At 36.0% G+C, this 24,238-nt stretch overlaps 1 protein-coding gene across 1 annotated transcript in view; it reads left to right on the top strand.

Annotated features, from left to right (window-relative positions):
- suclg2 (succinate-CoA ligase GDP-forming subunit beta) overlaps window positions 1-3,719 on the top strand; it is a 139,491-nt gene extending 135,772 nt beyond the window's left edge. The window contains exon 11 of the mRNA XM_077203105.1: window positions 2,636-3,719. Coding sequence (XP_077059220.1) covers window positions 2,636-2,751 — 116 coding nt within the window. The 3' untranslated portion in view covers window positions 2,752-3,719. The remainder of the gene's footprint in view (window positions 1-2,635) is intronic.
- The last annotated feature ends 20,519 nt before the right edge of the window (window positions 3,720-24,238 follow it).

Genomic DNA, 24,238 nt, shown 5'->3' with positions numbered 1-24,238 from the left:
TCCAAAAACAATCTAATAATGTTCAGATTTATATGTAGGCCAATACGCAGAATAAAACATGCTTCTAAAAAAATTTTCTGCCAAATGGTTCATAAACGGATGGATTTGGAGTTGTGGCTTAGCATCTAGCATGTATATATGTGGTGCTCATGTGGGCGATGCGGGTTCAAGCCTGGCTCACATCATGAAGCTGATCCCATTCCCCCTTTTCTTCTGTTATGTTCTAGTCAATCTCTACAGCAGAATGTTATATTTATACATTTAAATGATAAATGATTAAAGATAAATGAAAAAGTTATAAGTTAAATAATATGCATAATATAAAAAATAAATTGTAAATACTTATGTGAAGAATTAAATAAACAGTTGAATAAAATATAAAACTGGTTATAAAAATAAAATATATAAGTGTTAAAAATTGTTTAAATAAGTATATGAATAATTAAATAGCATTAAAATGTAATAAGGTTAGTAAATAAATAATAGTTAAATAAAAAGTAAATGTTTAAATAATTAAAACATTAAATAAAATATAAAACTGCTTATAAAATCAATTAAATTAAAATAAATATATAAAAGTTAAAATGTTTAAATAAGTATATCAATAATTAAATAAATATTGAAATATAAGAGTTTATCAAATTAAAGTGAAATATATAATAGTTAAATAAAAATAAACTTTTAAATGCGTATATAAATATTTAAACAAAATATATAATAAAATGCAATGGTTAAAAATATGATATAGGTTATAAATAATTAAAATTAAATGCATAATGAAGTGAAAAAAATAAATGTTTTAAAAGTTTTACATTAATTTGATAAGCAAATTTAATAATGTAATGTAAAACATTATAATATTTATTAATCAACCTTTCTGCTCATATATCTTTTCAGACATTTAAAAACTAATTTCAACTAAAAAAGAGAGAGAGATCTTCTTCATCTTTTAGGCTTTCTTTTGACACATGTTCTGTGAGTGTGATATGTTCCCCCTGGAGCTGCACATTCACCTGTGAAATCATCACCAGCTGCTCAACATGTGCTCTGTCTGTCATTCCTCTCATCTCACACCTGACGTTCCTTTTCCTTCTTGTCTTTCTTCCTTTCCTTCTCAATCCATCCTCATCCTTTTGACCCCTGTGGAGTAGATTTCTGATTTGTTTTATTGTGTTGGCCCCGGGCCCTGGCCCTGTGTCAGGAGGCCATAGTTCAGTGACATTCAGAGTCACTGTGGAGACCGCAAGGGCATCCCATGCAAAATGATCCAGCGCGTGCTCAGTCGGGACCTCTGCAGCTGGCACCAACACGTCCCTCCGGCAAGCGAACCGAGCGCTTGCATTTCCAGCCAATGGAACGAACAACGCTATTACCATTCAGCCAATGGAACATTTCCTGTCCTTTTTAGCCAATGGAACGACCCTAACGCATTTTCAAAACCACTGATTCTTCAAACCAGCAGAGACGCACTCCCCAAACTCAGACCTTGCCTTTTTTTCTCTTTAAGTCTAGAAAGATTTTTCTTGTTAGGCCTTACTGTAAGGATGGTACATCATGATAGAGATGCACTGATATTAAAATTCAGGCTGATACTCATAAGATAATATTATATTATATTATATTATATTTTCATCAAAACTACAAATAGTCAGTATTTATATCTGCAAATATTACTTTATAATATGTTGACCTGACTAATTGTTTTTCATGACATTATATTATATTATTTATTTATGTTGTATTATTGTTTATATTTATATTTATATAATATTATTTATATTGTTTTATTTAGTTATGGGCAATATTATTGACCTGAACTAAAAATACTCCCCAAAAAGCTATTTTTTCTAATAATATTTTATAATATGGCATAACCTATTAATTTAACATATTATTATTTATTTTAATGCTAAGTTTGGTATTATGCGAATGATATTGATAGTATAATATCTATATCATTCACATAATACCGAATCAGAAATTATATTATTTATATTTTAGACATATAATAATTTGTCTAAAATATTCTCAAAAAAAAAAAAAATATATATATATATATGTTTACATATGTATTTTTTTTTGTTGATAATATTGAATATCTAATATTAGTTTTATATTGTGTGGGCCTAGATATAATCAACATATTTAAAGTATAAGTTTGGTATTACAGAAATTGTTCAAGTTTGTCTGTATTAAGTAAACACAATTGGATAATAAATATTAGCTATAAATAATAATAATAGAAATATGATATTTGTATAATATATAATTATAATATGCATACTACAACTATAATTTTTTGTGAACCTGAGATGCACATAAATCCTTTTTTCATTTCAAATGTTATGTCCAAGCGAAAAACTGTTATTGGAAATGTGTGGAAACCAACAGTGGATATTATGAATATTATATATATATATATATATATATATATATATATATATATATATATATATATACACACACACACACACACACAGTATATATACACACAGATGCCAATAAATAAAGAATAGCCAATTAAAATCGATTGTGCATCCTTGATGGTATATGAATCTGTGTCAGAATAACAGTGAAGGCTTAAAAATCCCCATTAACCAATGTGTCTTTGCTATTGTTATATTTCCATGTTTAGGAACCAATGTTCATGAGGCGAAGCGTATCCTGTCTGAGAGTGGGCTTCCCATCACCTCTGCCAGTGACCTCGATGATGCGGCCAGGAAAGCTGTCGCTGCCATTGCCAGGAAATAAAATCATACATGCATTCACACATTCTCAAAACAATCATACCATTATTATACATACACCAATAGAGCTGTGGCCTGCATCCCAATGACAGAAACAAAGCAGCCTTACACACTTCATTCACAGAGAAAACTGCACAAAATTCCTAAGACGAAGCCTCTTTTCACACCTGCCTTTTGGACCACAGCTACATACCAGAGTCTGCCCAGTTTTTCCAGGAACAGAACTGTTTTTGAGACCTTCTTCACAGCCCCTAAAATCCGGCTCTCAAATCCAGGACTTTCTTGGAAAATACGAGGCATCTTTTCCTGCATTTTTATCAGCCGAATACAGCCGTTTCTATAGTTAAATAAATAACTGAAGCATTCATTGCCTTACTTTAAGCATTTTAATGGAAAGTTTCCTTTATTGATTATGAGTACGGACTTATTTTTTCAAGTTAAAATATTAAGATAAAAAATAGCTTAATTGCATTCCATATTAATATGTATCGCCTTAAGTAAACCATGAAATGATACATGTGATGGAATAGCCTTATTTTATACTGAAACTGAACTGTGAAATACATCTCAAATCTGATATTGATTTCTTAATCTCCATATGATATTACCATCCCAGTCTGATTCATGGTTTGTCTTGTTTATAAGAGTGTGATAAGACTTTTTATGGGTATAAGATTTAAAAAAAGATTAAGTACTATTAAATGCAACTTTGAAGTTATTGAAGTAAGTTTCCTGATTACATGTAAAAAAAAAAAAAAAATCAGTGCATTATATTGTATATTCAATTAGATTTTTTTTTATAAACATGAAGTGGTGTGGTTATTCTACTGTGCCTATCATGAGGATGTTTTACAAGTTAAACACCCATGATGAATATATAAATAGTTTTTTTTTATCATAAATGTATTTTCAAAGTTAATGTATATCTAAAATGAGTCAACAATAGTGAAAATAAAATATTTCAATGAAAAATTATACTTTTTTTTCTCTTTTCTTTACTTTTTTGGAGAAGAGTTAAAGAAGTTGTTTGTTTGTTTTTCTTAGAATGAGCATTAGAATAATTGTCTGCAAATGAGAGTATCATTAAGAACAATGTGTTTTTAATCCACTAGCCATAATTACATACAAGAGTGTGTGTTCACCGGCGTTTTCTGAAATCCATCCTTGTCAGCGGGTTGAAACATTTAATGGATTATGTGTCAGGCGATCCGAGAGGACACCCGCACCAGATCAAGTGCCTCGAGCAACAGACCTCTGTCTCACTTTCTCCTCGTCTTCTTACTCTTTTTCATTCGCTCACTTCTCACTCTTCAGTCTCGAAGTCAAATTGATGGCGGGAATGGCGAAACCAACCCACTTGGGCTGCAAAGTGCTGATTTTTGACCCAGTGATGCCATGACATGGCGTACACATCCACAAAGTTACATGTGAAGGTGAAGTGCGGATGGGTGTAAATCGAGGAGATGGTTCAATAATTGCCTATTTCAAGCTCTTCCTTCAGCGTGTCAAATACGAGTGTGTTGATGGATTACACTGTGGAGTTTGAGTCTTGTTAGAATACGCTCTTGCTGCGTCATTGTATAATTCAGAGGTCATTTAATGTGTGCGTGTGTGTCGGGCAAGGTAAATGTAATGACCAAAATTAGTGCCGCTTATATAAATATAGATGAGCTGAAAACCGCTTGGATCGTCTATCGCAAACCCTTGAGATGATAGACAACAGATAATAATAGCTGGCTGCCATATTGTAGTTTGAAAGCTATTCCATATCCTGATCTCATTAAAGAGCCATCTTTCTTTAAACACCCTTGTATTTGTTCAGTTTTGAAAGTATTTCGCTCACTTTTTTTTCTCCAGAATGGATGTCAAAACGGTAATTGCCACTTTGGGATTCTGTCTTTTGAGTTTAGCGTGAAACTGATCGCCAGCCTCTTCGTGAAAAGCGCAATTTTCTTCCTGGACAGTAAGGTCAAGTCATCCGTTCAGGAATATTGGTTATTTATTGTGTCGTTTAGAGGTAACTGCCAGAAATGTATTAGTTCATAAACCAGCAATGTGCTTTGTCGATGGCGTGTCGCTGTTGTATTTGGCTTGTCAGACACATGGGCTATTCACTCATTATGTGCTGCTAGTTCAGTACGTAATGGTGGGAGTCTAAAATGGACGTCTAGAGCTCTTCTATGAGTTTAATACTGAAGTTGCATTGGGTACTTCTCAAGGTCAGGTAGAAGTTTCCAGAAAACCTGCCTAAGGAATATGTCTGTCAGTTTCCTGACCTCTTGCTGTCCTTGAGCTTTAGGAAGTATTGTCGTCTAAAGGATTGCCTTCTGTCACTGTAAAACTTCACAAAGAGGCTCGTCTTATGGATTTCTGCACAGCATTATTGCGGCGAGCCATAAAAGACAACGCTGGATATGTTTTACAACAAAGCTGAAGGGAAAATGTTGGCCGAAAGCGCTCTCAGGTGGTTGGTTTTGTTATCTAGTCCGTGCTTTATATTCAGGTCTCATGGTTTGGCCGTATAGCACAGATGGGCAGAGAAATCTATTTCCCTCTTATAGAATTGCAGCCTGGGATTCTGTAATTGCAGCACTTTTAGATCGATTTAAATTACTCTTTGTCTTCTTAACAAGGGGTTGAGTTAGTGGAGGATGAAAAAGGAAAAAGTTAAAAAGGGACACACTTGATTCCTTGAATGAAAATTTATTTCACCTCATCTCCTCTTGAATTCTCTATTCCAGCCTTATTATTGTTCTTTGATGCAATTACTGTAATTATTTCTGATTTGTATTTGTTCCTCATGTGTGTGGCATGCCTTCCTCCTATCAAAACATTTACAGTATGTAATAGTCCTACCTTTTACCTAGATTATTTTGCATTGTATGTAGAAATATTAGGTGGAAAGAACTTGTTGGATAAAAAAAGACATCCATGTTGTCTTTATCTGTACTCAGTGAGTAAATATCTTTCCATCTCCTTTATATAAGTTTTGATCTTTTACTTCAAGTTTGATAAACTCTGAATTACAAATTAATATAGCGAATTAACATTTTACCAATAACGCTTCCATATGTCACTCTTGACCTCTTCCTTATGAAGCTTCACAGTTTGCAGTGTTGCTAGATAGTGGAGTATAGATAATATATTTTATTCATTCATTATTATTATTATTATTATTATTATTATTATTATTATTATATTTATTATTCATATTATATAAAATATAATGAATAAAATTATATATTATGATGTACGTAATAATAATGATAATATTGAAATAATCATTGTTTTAGGATTAATTGCCCATATTTTGGGGTTTTGAGGGATTTAAAGTCGTTTCTCATGCTTAAAGCATCATGTGACCATCCACACCATATAGACAAAAGTATTGGGACACACCTCTTAATTACTGAATTGAGGTGTTTCAATCAGACCCTTTGCCACAACTGTATAAACATCAAGCACCTAAGCCATACAGTTTGCATTGCACAAAAATGGGTCGTTCTGAAGAGCTCAGTGAATTCAAGCATAAGTGTAAGCTTTTAGGAACAACACCAACTCAGCCACGAAGGAGAAGACCACGTAAAGTTACAAAGCGGGATCACAGACTGCTGAGACCCATGGTGCGTAAAAGTCATCAACACTGTTCTGATTCCATAGCTGAAGAGTTCCAAACTTCCACTGGCATTAATATCAGCACAAAAACACAGCGAGAGCTTCATGGAATGGGTTTCAATGTACAATGCCAAGCGTCAGATGAAGTGGTGTAAAGCACACCGCCACTGGACTTTGGAGCAGTGGAAAAGTGTTCTGTGGAGTGATTAATCACTCTTGTCTTTTTTGTCAGTCTGATGGGCGAGTCTGGGTTTGGCGGAAGCCAGGATAACGTTACCTGCATCACTGCATTGTGCCAACTGTAAAGTTTGGTGGAGGACGGATAATGGGGATGTTTTTCAGGGGTTGGGAAATCTTACTTCCAGTGAAGGGAAATCTTAAAGGGGCCATATTGCAGGTTAGAGTACCCAATGTGAAAAATAATGTAGGAACTAGATTTAAATATATATATATATATATATATATATATATATATATATATATACTTATAAAACGCTATTAAGGCTTCTGGAGTCATTTTTGTGAGAAAATGTACTTCCACATCTGAAAACCACCAAACCGGAATTGACGTAACAGGAGGGAGTGCGGTGATTGTAAACAATAGGAAAGCAATGGATTGCAAAGACAGTTCGGACGCTGCAACGCTATCTCACGACCAATTCGTACGAATTGATTTGATTAAATTAAATAAATTGATTAAATTGAGTGATTAAAGTGGCTAATTCGTATGAATTCGTACGAACTCACTCGTACCAATTTGTACGATTTGTCTGAACCCACGTGATGGGTAGGTTTAGGGGCGGGGTCAGGGGTAGGTCATTCGTACAAATTCATACGAATTGGCCAACTCTTAAAATATGTACGATTTAGCAAAAATCGTACTAATTCGTACGAGTGAGGTCGTATGAATTCGTACGAATTAGCCACCTCGTAAAATTTGAACGAATTGCCGTGAGATCGGGCTGGACGCTGAGGAAATTGTTTACTCGTATGACAGACCTCAGCCATATAATTATGAGCCTGCTATGCAACCAAGAGAGCAGGACAGGACAGGATTAGGCAGATCAACGGTCAGGGGAGACAAATTGAGTTGTGGTGTGAGGAATACAGGGCAGGTGTCTTGGTGAGGGACAGTGTTAGCTTATAGATACTCATTAGCTGACGATATGTTACACTATGCACAGATCTCAATATTGTACAGATTAGTATCATGTATCAGGCAATAGTAAAGCTAGTATTGGACCCTTGCCTGCATGTGTTGTATCAGCCATTAGGAGAGTGAACTGAAGTCCCGTCTCTTCACCTGCACAAAACACACCCAGGAACGGAAGATACCACCGTCCTTTTTCTTGTTCAGAAACCTGTGGACTCGGTGTCCTGACAGGACATAATTCACAATAATTTACCATGACGATGATAAATTGAAATAAAATAACAACCGAAAACACACTGAATCACGACCGCTCCCACTGAATACCAATCTACTCTGCACTGAGCAAACGCAGAGCCCAGCAAACGACTCCCTCTCGTGACGTAATATGACGCGATGTTGAAAAAACAAAAAACAAAAAAAAACGTTTTTTTTTACACGGTCAAGAGAACTGTCACGTTTTCTACTAAATTTGTGCCCTTATGTCTTGCAAAACAATTTTAAATCCTGCATTAACTTTTCATATGGTATTTTCATACAAGATTATACATATTTTGAAGAAAAAAAACTGCAATATGCCCTTTAATGCTTCAGGATACCAAGACAATTTGGACTATGCTTCCAACTTTGTGAGACCAGTTTGGGGAAGGCCAGCATGACTCCATTACACAAAGCAAGGTCAATAAAAACATGGTTAGATGAGTTTGGTGACTGGTCCACACAGATCCCTGATCTCAACCCCATCAAATACCTGTGGGATGAACTGGAACAGAGATTGCAAGCCAGGCCTTCTCGTCCTACATCAGTGCCTGAACTCACAAATGCTCTACTGGATGAATGGGCAAATATTCCCACAGAAACACTCTAAATCTTGTAGAAATCCTTCCCAGAAGAGTGGAAGCTGTTATAGATGCAAAGGGGGGACCAACTCCATATTAATGTTTATGTATTTAGAATGCAGTGACAGTCTCTGTTGGTGTAATGGTCAGCTGTCTCAATAATTTTGTCCATATATAGTGTAAAAGCAGCATCACAATGCCAATCTGTTACCGTATTGTAACACTCACTATTAGCTAGTTGCTTATTAGAATGCATATTACTTGGATATTGGCTGTTTAGTAGTACTTATAAAGCACATATTAATGCCTTATTCTGCATGACCATTTACCCTTAATCCTACCCAATACCTAAACTTAACAACTGCCTTACTAACTATTAATTACGAGTTTATTGATGCAAAAGTTGTAGTTAATAGTGAGAATTGGACTAAAGTGTGACCAAACATTCAAATGTCACTATGATACCTTATTCAACTTATGAAGGATTTAATTAGTTTAACCAAGTCTAAACTTCTTGGGGAAGTACATTGAGGCTTTACTAACATCTCCTCGCTCACTTGTCATGTGTCCTTCTTTTATCTGTCCATGTCTTACAAAGTTAGAGTCCGTCTTTTCAGCCACTCGTGCTCTTACTGTTTCAATCACGATTGTACTTGTTCTATACCCTCGTTTGTATTGTAAAACTTACAAATGGTCGTCTCTCCTTTCTCTTTCCCTCAATTTATTCCCTCCCCCCTTACCAGCTGGGGCTGTATATTATCCTCCTTTGTCAACGAGCGCTTAATGGCCCTTTTATTAATTAACCGAGGATGCAACAAAGGTGATGACTGAATGCACTGCTGGCAGTCAACCGTGCCGTCTTTTCAAATATTTGTTAGTTTATTTTTGTTTGACAAACTTTCTTCTCCTGCAAACTTTTGACAGTGATTTGTATGTGTATTTGTGAGTGCTTCTCTGATCCAATTAACTACAAAGAGGTATCCAGAGAGAAGGCTTCAATAAAGAGGAAATCAACTGATGGCTGACACTAATTAAAAGCTCATTTCATGTGACCTCTGAAAAAGCCTCTCTAATTAAAACAGAAGTGAAAGCAGGAGCGTTTGGTTTAAAACGGCCCGATAATGAGATGTTGTAGCGTCCTGGTGGACTTTGGAGCAGGTGCAGCGATGACTAAACACACCCAACACAAAAACACACTGGAAAAACAGCAGACACGCTGATGCATTCAGATCAGATGGCTAGAGGAATTCAACTAAAATGCAGTGTTTTAACTAATTGAACAGTTAAAATTTGTGATAATCACTATTGGTTTTAAAATTTTGTTTATACTGTACCTGAAGAACACCTGAAGCACTCAGTTCTATGGTTAATTTTTTGACCAACCAATAGGTGTGTTCGACTTCATGCAGCGCTGCGCACATGGATCGACAGATGAAATTTTGTTAGCCTGTGACGTATGTCATCAAAGTACCGCAAAAACGATTCGAGAGCAGACTGCTGCCGGAGAAGCTTCTCCAGAGCGGCTGCACAAGCTATGATAACAACGCAGCTGTTCCACGATTGGCCGGATTCACCGATGACAACGATAATGTGTGTTTCGTGTTTATTCTCAGACCTTCAGTTCCGCTAATGCTCACAAATCTGTATTTGTATAATAGTAAAAACTCTTTTCATGTTACCATAATTTTTAATCGTGTCAGGTTTTTCAAAATTACACTGTGTTAAGTCTTACATGCTCACAGCAATGTCTGTGAATGTATTGGCTGTAGAAAGTCTCTGTACCTGTCAAGACCAAATACATTAACATTGCCAACCATTACCATGCCAATCAAAAACTGCAGTTTTAAGGAGAAAATACTCAGCAATGGTGTTGACCGATGAATTTGCACATGGTTTGTCTTAAAGCATATTAAAAACAACACATAGACATATAAACATAAAAAGATTGATTATCACCACAGGGGGACAGATAGTATTACATTAAAAACTTATACACATACATGCTTACCTTATATTAAGTGACACTTTTATAACACAGTATCTTAAATATCGCAGATTGTTCCTGCAAACTGTCTATAAAATATGAATTTACAGTCTTTTAAATTAAGTAAACATGGCCATGTTTCAACCAAAATGGAACAACTTTACAATTACATTTGTTTGTGATGAACTTATTTAAAGAGAAATATTTTTACTATATTGAATATGTATATTTAGTATTATATTTGAATATATATATATATATATATATATATATATTAGTCTATTATAGTTTACAATAGTATATATTTTTTAAGTATAATATCATATTTAATGTTTTTATGAATATTATAAATACATTAATAAGTATTTTCTTATTGTGTACCTATGTTTTAAATATAATTTTTCAGAAATGTGTAAATATGTATCTTTGATGTGATCTCTGTCATTTTCTTTTTGCAGTTTTTACAATTCCAAATTGAATTCTGTAATCATAGATGTGGAGCAAAAACCCAGATGTCACAAACACACTCATGTGGAATCAAAGGACAAAGGTGACTTTCTCTTTTTGCCCATTGTTTCTTCAATCTCCTCCTCCCTGCCCTTCTGCTCAAGGGGAATATATAAAGCTTGTGCATGTCAAATGTCATTGGGATAAAACAGCTCTGAGCGTGTGGCATGGCGTAGCGAGTGTGTTGAGTGCGATCGGAGGAAGAGTGCTGTCAGCAGTGGTTTGGGCTGTCTGATGAAGCAGGTTTGTAATGAGACGATGAAGGCTACATATACAGCGCGGCACCTCTCCACAAATTCTGAAGGTGATGAGGGCTGGCATCCTCGCCCGTGACGAGAGCTCCCTGCTGCTTTGCACTTTGATGTGTGTGTGTGTATGTGCGCTGTGAAGAGAAGGAACGCATTTTTGAATTTGTTTTGTTTATTCTAGAGGGTTTACACTAATATGAATGTTGTTTTAAGCTACTCTTGCACCTGCTGCACAACTGGAATGCTGCATTGCTGATGAGGGATGCTGTTTGGACAAACAAAAACATCTAAAGACAAATTAGTTGAACATTGCTTTGCAGGAAGCCAGGAAACTTTCTGCAATCAAAATAATAAAACATTTATTGGTAACACTTTACAATAATGTCTCATTCGCTAGTTAATGTATTAGCTAACATTAACAATGAGGTATATATTTTTTGCAGCATTTGTGGTAACACGTTACAATAAAGTTCATTAGTTAATATTAGTTAAGTGTCACCGTCCCGCTAGCGTGCCGCCTAACTTTACTTCAATATATTACTATTAAATCCTAATTTAATCATGACAAACTATATATCGTTGGAAAGGTCTAAGACTCCTAAATAGATATTTTAGCGCTGTTTGTTTATCACAAATTATGTAGGAACAGTAATATATGAATTTATGACAAGAGTGCGCCTCAAAAAGTCTACGTCATTACAGGAGTTTCTCGAGGAAAAGTCGACGCACACACTTTTAATAATTGAAACTTTGGTTTTTAATGCTTAAAGTTCATAATAAAACAATATAGTATTTGTCAATACAAAAATGATAAAATAATATTATCCTCTAAAAAGTATAATATATATATTATATATATATATATATATATATTAAAAAAAAATTTTATTATTATTATTACATCATGTTTTATTAGTTATTAGAGATGCGTGGATGGACTATTATTTCATCCGCAACCACATCACAAAACTCATCATCCGTCCGCCATCCGCTGATAGAAGGCGCTGCTGGTGACAGCCGCGAGACTAGAATCCGCCCGCCACCCGCCCATATTTAATTAAAATATTTTTTTTCGTCACGTCATCCGCCCGATCCGCGGTTTATCCGCGGAGTCCACGGCTATAACCGGCAACCGCGCATCTCTAGTAGTTATCATAAATTAGGTATCATTTGAAAGCTTACGAACTCAGAAAATTGGTCGTTGCGTTACCATAGAAACGGTACTCTAAATTCCTTTATTAGGCTCCTCCCCTTTTGGGCATTATCTTTCATAATTTATTATCAAAACCTTTTCTAACCTTGACAAAACACATATTGTCAGAAAGTTCTGAGTCTCAAGGTTCCATATTTAGTGACAGAAGTGATTTTTGGATAGAAATTTATTAATTTGTTACGGCAGAATGCATACAATTAAATTCAATTGCACCCGGTGGCTATTTTTGGTATTACGCCTAAACAAAATCTCATGGGAACTTCAATTTTGGTGATATCAACTTTAAATTTGGAACACAACTTGGTTAGATATATAGCTTTCATTTTATAGTCATTTTATAGTAAAAAAATATTTTGTAAAATATTTATTTTATATTAAAAAATATTAATAAAGTATATTTGATTTACTGTAAATTTAAACTTCCATACCTTTTTCATATTTTACTTTTTTGAAGTGCTTTCACTTCAGAAATAATCTACTGATTGTTTTATTTAAAATAAACTTAGGTATATTTTGCAAAGCATTCTTGAATCACAACCATTTAAGTTTGTATAGTGCATTTTAATGTCCATTATCAAAAGGGGGGGGGGGGGTTGGGGGGGGGGGGGGACACTAACATGAACTAAAACTAATGTTAACAAATGAAACCTTATTGTAAAGTGTTGTATTTTATATAGCATCTTTCTAGAACCCAAGTTACAGGTAACCATCTATCTTTCTGCATTAATAATGATAGTAATAATAATAAAAATTAGTAATATTATCATAAAGTTACCTCTATATTCCAGAAAGGCAATATAAATAAATCTATGTATATTTATATTTATTTAGATTTCCTTTATTCTATTACAGTACATAATAGATAACCTACTACAGTGTATAAATATAATAATAATAATAATAAAGATTGTTTTGTCTATATAGTACATTTCTAGAGCCCGAGTTACAAAACCTGATAAAATAAGAAAACAGGAAACAATTAAAAGAAAATATGGCTAAAAATACTTAAGGAAAATCATGTGATAAATACATACATACAAAAATACATTGATGGATGGATGGATGAAATACAGGTTTTTAAAATAACTGTTGTCAAGATGGCAATAACACATAAATCATCACATAAGTGTTTTTGTTTCTATTCTAAAGAACATTCAAAACATAGACAAAGTCAATACAGTGTATGTTATTTTTTCAATTCTACTCTTCACTCCATTATGCAAATTTCTAATACAATTAGAAAAATGCCAAACAAGCATTTTAAAAGTGTCCACAGACTTTTGGAGCACATTGCAGATGAATGTGGGCTTGCACTTGCATATTAAGTGCTGTCCTGATAATAAAGTGTATGAAGAGCCTCGTGAACTCTTCCAGAAACTTTCCGTTGAAAACTTTCAAACTGTAATCCAACAGCCATGTCAGACAGGTGTGTCTCATAACCCTCCCGTCTAGTCCTGATCCATGGCCCTCAGATAGATCTCACAGCAGCCATTCCCCCTAAACGCTCTCATTACTTACATCCACAATATTTCAGACACTTCCAGTTGTAAAATTCTCCATTACACGGGTCAAGCAGGGGCAATGAGAGATGAATAGCTGTCTGATCATCTGAAAAGGCTCAACTAGAATATTTCCCTCCTGCTAAAATATCTGTCATCACTTTGATTGCATTTTAGAGGAGACTTACTCACAGGGACAAGTGTGGCTTCTTCTTTTTCATTTTTTTAAGAGGCCTGTTTTTCCCCGGGATGAGACTCCTGCCTCTGCACATTTATTCAGCAGTCCATTGCAAAAATGAGAAGAGGGCGCAAATGAAAATTTGAAAGAAGAAGGGAAAAAAAGGAGGGGGGAAGAAAACACTCGGGTCAGTATCTCATCTCGCAGAGATTAAAAACTCATCTCTCAGACTGGTGCGGCGTTATTTAGGCTGATTTGCGAAGCTCTCCATGCAAATTGCTAGGTGATTAGTTGTCGTGTTGGGCTGGTGGAACAGCGTAGGGGTTAGGACACTTTGTTCCCCCCCAGTCCAATTACAGCAGCATGGGATGACGGCCCGTCTGCACGACTATGCCATTAAGTAGAAAGCGGAAGGCCCTTCCTCTCACACACATGTGGATCTGCTGAGGCCGAGTGGAGGAATTACATGACTATCATTTCTGTGTTTCCGTCCTGTCTGTGCCCATGACATCCTCTTTCACTCAAGATTTAATGAAGAGTAAAGCAGGAAACACATCCACACATTAGCCACTGGAGACTTATAATTGCAATACAGAAACGCTTAAGTGATACACAGGGGTTGGACAATGAAACTGTAATACTGACTGGCCAATATAGTGTTGGAGGATTCAAGCCTATATAACCTTTGCTGATTTTACATTCCATCAGTAAGAGCAGAGTGTGAAGCTTGCATTAGCACAGCTGTATGTGGCACCGAAGGCGTAATTTTCGTTATTTTGGACTCAATTATTTCATTTCATTCAATTATGGATCAGGATTTCCTAGAAGACCCCTGACCCCTCATAACATCGACTACGCCACCCTGGGAATTTCACCTAGGGAAATAATGGTCCAATAAGGACACACAGGTTCGTTCCCACAAGGATACAGCGGAGACGTGAATATAAAGAAAATACCAATAATACTTTGAATAAAATAGAAATAGAATAAAAAGTTAGTTAACAAGAACTTAATAGTGGTTAGCACTCCTTCCTAGCCAGTCTTACAAAGTTAAAGAATTAAACATCAAATTTTCACTAAATCAAATCAATAAACACGAGAGAAAAGAGAATAACAAAGTTGACAAATTATATCATAATCTCCATCAAAATACAAAAGCAACAAAATAACAGATGCAACCACATTACACATTCACCGACATCTGAGACCATGATCCATTCACCATACACACACACAAGATGTATACATTCCATACGATCACGCTAACTCACAAGCATTAACACTTATTTTCTCACACACACTCGTTCGTTCACACAAACAATACATTTACCATACAGACCCCACAAACACATCTCCTGATGTCCACTTCACTTGATGCGGGGTTGTCTGACAGGCGTAAATGATGAGCCAAAACGGAACATCGCGGCAATGCGCAACAAGGAAAGTTTTGAAATTCACAAATTTTGAATTGGTTTAAAAACTTTATAAAACAGTTCAACAGAAAATCTCAGATTGATTACGTTAATTATACCTGATTAATCAATTATTAGAGTGTTGGTTGCTGTTTAGAGAAGGTCAGTCTGGTTGAAAAACGCAAATGGTTTCCTGTCTGATAGTCCTCACTGCAGGCAGATTCATATCACATTATGCTGATGATGTGCTCTTGCATGTGAAAAATTTAAAAAACTGTCTGCACATACCATTTCTTACTACCCTGCCAACCTACACTGTGGTTATGTTTATTCAGCAAAACAAAGAGATGTGCATAATGGTACATAATGTTTATATTTACTATAGAGCCTACTGTACAACATTATTGTCTGAAAAGTTAGTCTATCCCTACCTTAAACCTAACCCTACCTATAATTTATCCCTAAAATAAGAGGGAAATTATAGATGTAGAAGCACCTAACTCTGACTGTAAGCCACAACTTGACATAAACTGTAAATGTGTCCCTCAAATCTGATTGGTTAATTAGAATATTGCATTTGGTGAAATCAGCAGTATAGCCGCTAACATGAATACTATGTATGGACTCTCTTCATTCCATGAGGTTCAAGTTACAAATGCAAGCAACTGATCCTAAGCCAGTGCTAATTTCGTTTTCATGGGGTCACTCTACAACAAATTATCTCCCCCAACATTTGAGAGGATGTTAAATGAGTCTGCAGCTTCTCTTTGAGAGGGAAACGCTGGGGAATGGATGCGAATATGATGTAATAGCGCTCTGAAATTCTAATGGTTTCACAAATCATTAAAACATTCTGCCCGATCCCTTTTTAATGAACGCCCACGGTCGTGGAGTAGCTGAGATGAGAGATGAGATGAGATTCTATATTCATGCTGGGTTGTTGTCTCATTAACCTTAAATTATGCAAGCTAATGCAGTTCAAACTACCCATCATGAAAAGGCACTTTCTTCTCTTTTAAAATGGGCGAGGAAAAGTCCTTTCAAGTTGGTCTTGATATGCGAGGGTCATGTCTGTTTTCCTATTTAAAGCTGCATTCTGTGAGGTTCTATGTTTTAATGAGTCTGCTTCTCTGGACTGCTGCCACAGAGGTGCAGCTCGTGAAATACACACAGTTTGCTCTATATTATAACAATATTCACAGGTCACTGTCACGCTCGCAAGGTTATACGAACTGATTATTCCCTCATCCACTTCCGACCATTGATAACTCAGCTCCAACTAATAGCTTAAGCCATCACGCTAGTAATTGCCTGGGGCTTTTCCTTTAATAACTCAGAATATCTATCTCCGTTCTTATCGGTAGCTTGACTGGATCAATATGGATTAGAATTTCACTGAATCAGATGTCTCCCTCGGTAATTTACAGCGAGGATGATTTTTCCGTGAGCGGTATTCATTACACTCTGCATGTTTGCTTATTGTATTTTTGTCAGATTTAAAATTAGATACCAGCATCGCAACTCTAGGGTATTTCCATTCAAACTGACATGTTCAAAGAGCAGGGAAAGGTGACCTGGTTATTGTTTTCTGTAGATCCTGTTGTACACTATTGTCTTTCAATGACAGTTTGGAAAAGTTGTGGGAGAAAAATCGCCACCTATAGAGTCACTTAAACTCTAATAAAAAAGTTGTCAAGTTTAGTAGTGTCAAAGGAAATTCTCATGGATATATTGGGAAAACCCAGGTATCTTAATCCCTTCACTCTGCATGTGTTAAAGCAAGTAACAATGCATATGTGCTACGCCTAAATTTGCCAAAGTTTCTACCACTTATTTTCCATCTGTGAATAGTTTTTGGGTGACTAAAGATATATGCCTTACCAGTATTCAGACAACCTTAGGAAGAGTTTTTGACAACCTGCTAGATATGTGTCTTGAAAAGGGTCAGCTTTCGAAATAATATGTTGTTACTCATGAGCAGAAATCTTTTTATTTTGGGTATGCACCCTTTGCCAAAATGGGCGGTGTAAAAGAAGGGGTTAATTCATGCTGAAACTTCTGGTTGAATACATATATACACCCAACTATAATATTCATATTTTGCAATAAACTGAAAATATATTTTTATATAGAAAATAATCAACAACTTTGAATGAATAGTTGTATATTTCTCTATCGTCCCTAATTTGATTGTTGTTTGCAATGCTTCATATAATTGTAGTTCTTTCCATCATTAAAGCCATCTTGTAAGTTATTTGTCTTTTTGTCCGATTTTAAAATACATTTTTGCTTGGTTCATGGCTTATAGCATTATTTTGAAAAATGAATGGAAAAAAATACTTAAGGAACCAACGGTGTTGAAAAAGTAGACTGGCACTAATGTAGCTACTTCAAGGTCGAGGCCCAAGCCTTGTTCTAAAGTGATGTTTAAGTATTAGAAACGGAGGTTTATGCACATCTGTTTAACTATCAACGGCAGCTTTGAATCCGTGGTGTTCCACATACAAAAGCATAGTTGTTTCTTATTTATTTGCATACGTTAAATTGTTGTATAAAGTGCCTTTCCGACAGGACGCATTTATTTCGATGGCTTGCGCCAGGCAAGGAAAAGTTTGTTGCTGCGTCGACGTGGTGCAACAAAATTCGAAATAGTCCAACTTTCGCCGCTGCGCTCTTTGACGATTACCCGCACGGCCAAATGAAACGGAGTATCCAAACTATAGCACGGAAAGCCAAATGGATGAACAGCTAGTGTGTGTCGGAATTAAGCTAAAAAAGCTATACAATACTATTCCCCAAACTGTTTTCTGGACCTGAGGGTTTCATGCACCCACAGCCCCTTCTTCCTTGCTGCTCTCTTTCTTCTTCTTCTTCTTACTAGCAGGGCTAGTGCTATCGCTCTCTTCCTAGCACGGGACAGACACATATTTTGCTGCTGACTGAAAGGAGAAACAACAATCAAATAAATAGACGTATAGAACTCCTGCTAAAAGTTTTGAAAACTATACCTAATTTGTGTGTGTGTGTGTGTGTGTGTGTGTGTGTGTGTGTGTGTGTGTGTGTGTGTGTGTGTGTGTGTGTGTGTGTGTGTGTGTGTGTGTGTGTGTGTGTGTGTGTCTGTGTGTCTGTGTGTGTGTGTGTGTGTTTCTATTCATTAAAAAATCCTTAAAAAAACACATCATGGTTTCCGCAAAAATAGAAAGGAGTACAACTGTTTTCAACATTGATAATAAAAAAAAAAATATGCACCAAATCGGCATAGAATGATTTCTGAAGGATCATGTGACATTGAAGACTGGAATAATGATGCAGAAAATTCAGATTTACCATTATGGGGATACACAACATTTTTTAATATATTCAATTAGAAAACCGTTATATTTCACAATATTGCTGTTTTACTATGTTTTTCATCAAATAAATGTAACCTTGTTGAGCAAAAGAAACTTTTTTCAAAAACATGTTAAAAAAAACTTGACTAGACAGCAATAATTACAGCAATACTCATCCTACAGCAGCTTTAGCGTTCACTCTGGTGCGATGCTGTGTTATATCTCTGTCATCTCTCTCTCTCTCTCTCTCTCTCTCTCTCTCTCTCTCTCTCTCTCTCTCTCTCTCTCTCTCTCTCTCTCTCTCTCTCTCCTCAACCTCCCTCTGGCTCATTCTCTCACTTTGTCATTCCCCGCTATTCCATAGATGACGATACATCAAATATTTATAAAAAAACAACCTCTGAACACAGTCATTAGTGTCAAGGTTTAATATGGCACTAATTCAGCAATTCCCACCTCACTGGCAGCTTTTTCTAGAGTAGGAGAGGGAAGTATGCCAGCAAGCTCTGCTTTCCAAACCCTAACTGCCGAGGGCAGAGCATCCAATCGCCTGCTACAACCTACAGTACCTTGCAAAAACCGCTTGGATTTCTTCCCCTTTCCTTCTGCCAATTCTGTTTGATGTGATGATCTTATTTTTTTTTAAGTCTGTAAAATGTTAAACCCTTCACAGTTTGCACTGACAAGTATACAAGTTAGTTATCTTAAAAGGACCTCTGTGTAGCAGGTAGGGTGATCTCATTAATATTCATACTTAGTCAGCATGAAATCAAAATTATTTTTAATGAAATTTAAAAAAAAATTGTTGTTGTTGTTGTTCGAGAAGCCGTTTCACTTTCACATACGTGAAAATAGAGAGGAAAAGACTAACACAACTTCTGTTTTATGCCAACTTTAAAGAGTGTGTGTGTGTGTGTGTGTGTGTGTGTGTGTGTGTGTGTGTGTGTGTGTGTGTGTGTGTGTGTGTGTGTGTGTGTGTGTGTGTGTGTGTGTGTGTGTGTGTGTGTGTGTGTGTGTTTGACAGTATCTAAATTATTGTAAACATTCAAATGTTCCTAACATTAATTTGACGTAAAATATGAACAGGCATTTAAATGCTGTTGAGCTTATGCTAATATGTGTTCTAGCACCACACGTTCAAATACTTACAATTATTAATGTGATCACATCAAAACGCCATCGCATGTCTCAGAAGAGGCAGCTAAAACTTCTTAAACTGTGAGCCCGCAGGATTTCGGGTTATTAATTACTAGCTAATTACTTAAACAAATACGCAACATTAAGCGGCTAATTTAGCCACTAATGCCAAAGCAGATGGATGGTGCTGGAGTGAATGAACAGCCCTGACTAGCACAGTGTAATAAGTGGGCAGAATGAAGCCAAGCGCTGCATGCTTCCCCTCAGCTAGCTAGCACACCTGTAGTGCGCGCTAATCACCCGGCATATTAACAGCCCGCTGGATTGAGTCGAATTGGGCAGCATTTTGCATATGTTCATGTAGCCTGCTTTAACTGAACTTGGTCAGTTTAATTAAAACTGTGAGCGTTCGACTGCAAAGTATGCATCTGCTGAGCCAAAGAGCAGTTTGTCCTAAGATTGTTTTGTTTTGTTTAAGGTAAATTGTTGTTACGCCAAGTTGGTTTTCGTTATGTTCGCCAGTTTGACTAAACACAAGGTTAGTGAAGCATTCAGGATGACTGTAATGGGATGATTAGGGCTGGTGTGACAGGAAATGTTCTGTCAGGTAAATCAAGGTGGATATCACAATAATAGACCAGCATAAATTATTCAAATGATTCTAAGCTAATTAACATTCAGTAAACAGTGGTTGAGATAATTAGCCGTCAAAGGGTTTACCAACCCCTACGAAAAAGAAATGTGCTATTAGAAGAAGTGTGCTATTAGTGTACTTCTTTTAAACTAGAAAATAAAAAAGTATGCTTTCAGTCTGTGTACTTCTCAGAAATATAGCCTACTTAAAATTGCACTCAAGTATACTTGACTTGTACTGACAGTAATGTCTAAGGGCCCTATTTTAAGGATCTAAGAGCATGGTCTAAAACACATGGGGCAAGTGAACTTAGGGTGTGTCTCAATCCACTTTTGCTAGTTTAACGACAGGAAAAATGGTCGGTGCATCAGCGCATGGTCTAAAAGGGTTGTCCCTATTCTCTTAATGAGTAATAGATGTGTTTTGGGCGTAATGTGCAATAAACCAATCAGAGTCTCACCTCCCATTTCCTTTAAAAGCCAGTTGCGCTCGCACCATGGCGGCAAAGCGGAAAAACTGAACGTGTCTCCAGAGAGGAAACGGATCTGCATGTGCCGAGATTAAAGCGTGCAAGCAGACCATCTACGGGACAAAGTGTACGCACGTTGTGCACCCGTTTATGCGCATATTACTAATGCTCAATTTAAATAACAAAAATATTAATAAAACTGGACCAGGTTTCAGTTGGTCAATGGCGCAGTCTATTTCAGTTGCCTCAAAATAGCAACGCACCAACAATGCGCCTGAACACACCTCGTTTTCAGAACAGCACGCCCATGGGCGCACATATGAGCGCAAATGCATTTGCTATTTAAACAACGTGGTGCAGTACATGAAAATGATAACTGCGTTGGGCTGAAACTAAAAAACACTTGCGTCGTGCCTGGCGCTGCATTGTGCCGACTGTATGATAGGGCCATATGTATATTTTGTGTAGGCTAGTCCACTGGTAGTGTACATAAGAATTTACTTCAAATCTACTTTACTCTTTCCCGGCCACTGATTAAATTTTCTGGCTATCCATAGCCCCTTTCACACAGAGATTCCGGAAAATGCACGGATAAAGTGACCTGGGATTTGACCCGGGTTCGTTTGGCTTTGGTTCATTCACACTGCCAGTGATTTTCCGGAATCAGAGAGTGCGTTCACACACAACCCGTAAAAATCCCGTAAAGACACGTGACATTGATGTGACATGTAATGTCTCATCAGTGTCTATAGTTTGCTTATGAGCTGCAATTTCTCTCTAGATAAACCACGCTTGTGCATTTTTTTCTCTGATTCGATCATAAACTAGCGCATTACGTACCGTTTCACGCTGGTGAACGATCCCGGCTTCAACGCCATGATTACGACACGGCATTGATTACGGCTTTTGTTCACACAGCGCGCGTTCCGCGACTGAACACCGCAACTAGGTCCCCAACCCGGCATCGATCCCGGCATCAATCCCGGGTCGTGTTTGCGTTCACACAGAAGGTGTTCTGGCAATTTCCCAGGATCAACGCGCTGTGTGAAAGGGGCTCATGTTTTCACCGATAGAGGGGCGCTATTACACATCTACTGAAATAGTACAGAATCTCCGGATCAAAACACAGGTGAAGAAGCAGAAACAAGTGATAGAAGATTGATTACTCAAATGTAAAGTAAGGTGAGCATCAAACATTAAACAGCATGTAAGGTCAAAACTGCCTAACGTTACTGAATGAAATGTTGACCCATGAAGGGTTTACGACTGTGAAGCTTTGAGTGTGTTGATTGACTTGATCTACTCTCCATCTACGTTTTGATCATCATTCTGAATCTGATCCAGACGTAGTCTTTGACAAACATGCAATTTTCTCAGCTTTTTGTTTAAAATGTTTTATTTTTGTATTAAACGTACCCACATTCAATTGTTGATCAAAAAGTATGCATGAAGCTAGAATAAAATGTTTTTAAAATTGAAGGAGTTCAAGTAGCCTAAAGTTAAAGGTACATAGTAGTATACTTAAAGTGATATATATATATATATATATATATATATATATATATATATATATATATATATATATATATAGTATGATGCTATGTTCACTTAAAGAAAACTTACAAAACTTACAATTATACTACTTGAAGTATAAAACTAGTAAACTAGTAGCTTACTGAGAGTAGGCCTATTATTCAAAGTGTACATTCATAAACTAATAAATGTGCTACACATATATAACTAGTAAACTATCAGTATACCAATAAGTTAACTTGTAGTATAGTTGCAGTACAGATGAAAAAAGTTTACTACTTTTAAAAGAATACATTTATACATAAAAAAGTGGGTCAATTTTGTCCCAAGTATTGAAACAGTACACTTACTGTAAAAGTATATTTCTTGTACATAGTATACTTACTACATTAAGTATACTTAAAATATACTTGAACTTTACTTAGTATACTTAATAAAATTAACTTGAAGTAAACTTAATTTTTGTGAGGGAAAGCAACGAGAGGAAATGATGCCATGTTATATCTAGCTTTCAGACAAGACAGTGTATGGGTGATACATTTTTTTTTGCATTTTCGCTCCATGAAGGTCTACAGTATAACAGCATTTTTGGAAATTAGGATCTATCTCAAATAGCCAAGGAGTTTACAAAAAAATTCAAAATTACAGTCTCACTTTAAGCCTTGAACCAAGTAGCTTGCAGATAAATCACAACAACAATATTTGAGTCCAAGCAGAAAAGTATTTTAAAAACTCAGATGTTCAACAAAACTCAACAAAATTCAGATGTACAGTACATAACTGTATACTTTTAATAGAACGAATCAATGGATAAATTAATGACAATTTGTATAAATCAGCAACAATAAGACTATTCACATTAGGATTTTCAAAGGACTCTTTTCATAACCCCAGTTATTATACCTGGAAAACCGCAGTCCTATTCATCTCTGTGGCTACTTTTGAGTGGCAGTCAGTGAAGAAAGACATACCTACCAGCAGGCAATAACTAGAGCATGCTAACCAGTGCAAATACAAAAAGCTTTGTTATTCTTCACCAGCCAAATATGCAGTTCTTGTACCTAAAAGCAGAAAATATTGTTGTTATCACAGATTATTGCACAAGAAACACTGATATGAAGCTGTAATTTTACTCACAGAGAGAGAGAGAGAGAGAGAGAGAGAGAGAGAGAGAGAGAGAGAGAGAGAGAGAAAGAACTTAAGAAATTGGAGGAGTTTGCATGCCTTTTTTAGTTTAATTAATTTACAATATAAATGTTAGGCCTGAACTTATTTTTGCGTGTATGTGTGTGTGTGCGTGCGTGCGCGCGCGCGCGTGCGTGCGTGTGTGTGTGTGTGTGTGTGTGTGTGTGTGTGTGTGCACACACAAAGATGCATTAAATTGTTCAAAAGCAAAGTAAAGGCATTTATAATGATACCATTTTTTTTCAGGATTATTTGATGAAAGATGAAAGTCATGGTTTCAACAAAAATAGCTGCATAACTGTTTTCAACATTGATAATAATAAGAAATGTTTCTTGAGCAGCAAATCAGCATATTATAATGATTTCTGAAGGATCGTGTGACACTGAAAACGGGAGTAATGATGCTGAAAATTCAGTTTTGCCATTGCATGAATAAACTATATTTTGATGATTAATTTGTATTTTAATGTTATATTTTATACTGCAAAAGAAAACAGTTTTAGGCTATATAGTATATTGTAATTAAAAGGCTGCACTGAGATGCTTTATTCGTGTT

This window comes from Siphateles boraxobius, unplaced genomic scaffold (genome assembly GCF_051911475.1).
Source record: "Siphateles boraxobius isolate OS27281-9 unplaced genomic scaffold, OSU_SipBor_1 5, whole genome shotgun sequence".
Classification (NCBI taxonomy): domain Eukaryota; kingdom Metazoa; phylum Chordata; class Actinopteri; order Cypriniformes; family Leuciscidae; genus Siphateles; species Siphateles boraxobius.
The sequence above is the reverse complement of the archived record's forward strand: the minus strand, read 5'-3'. Positions and strand labels throughout refer to the sequence as shown.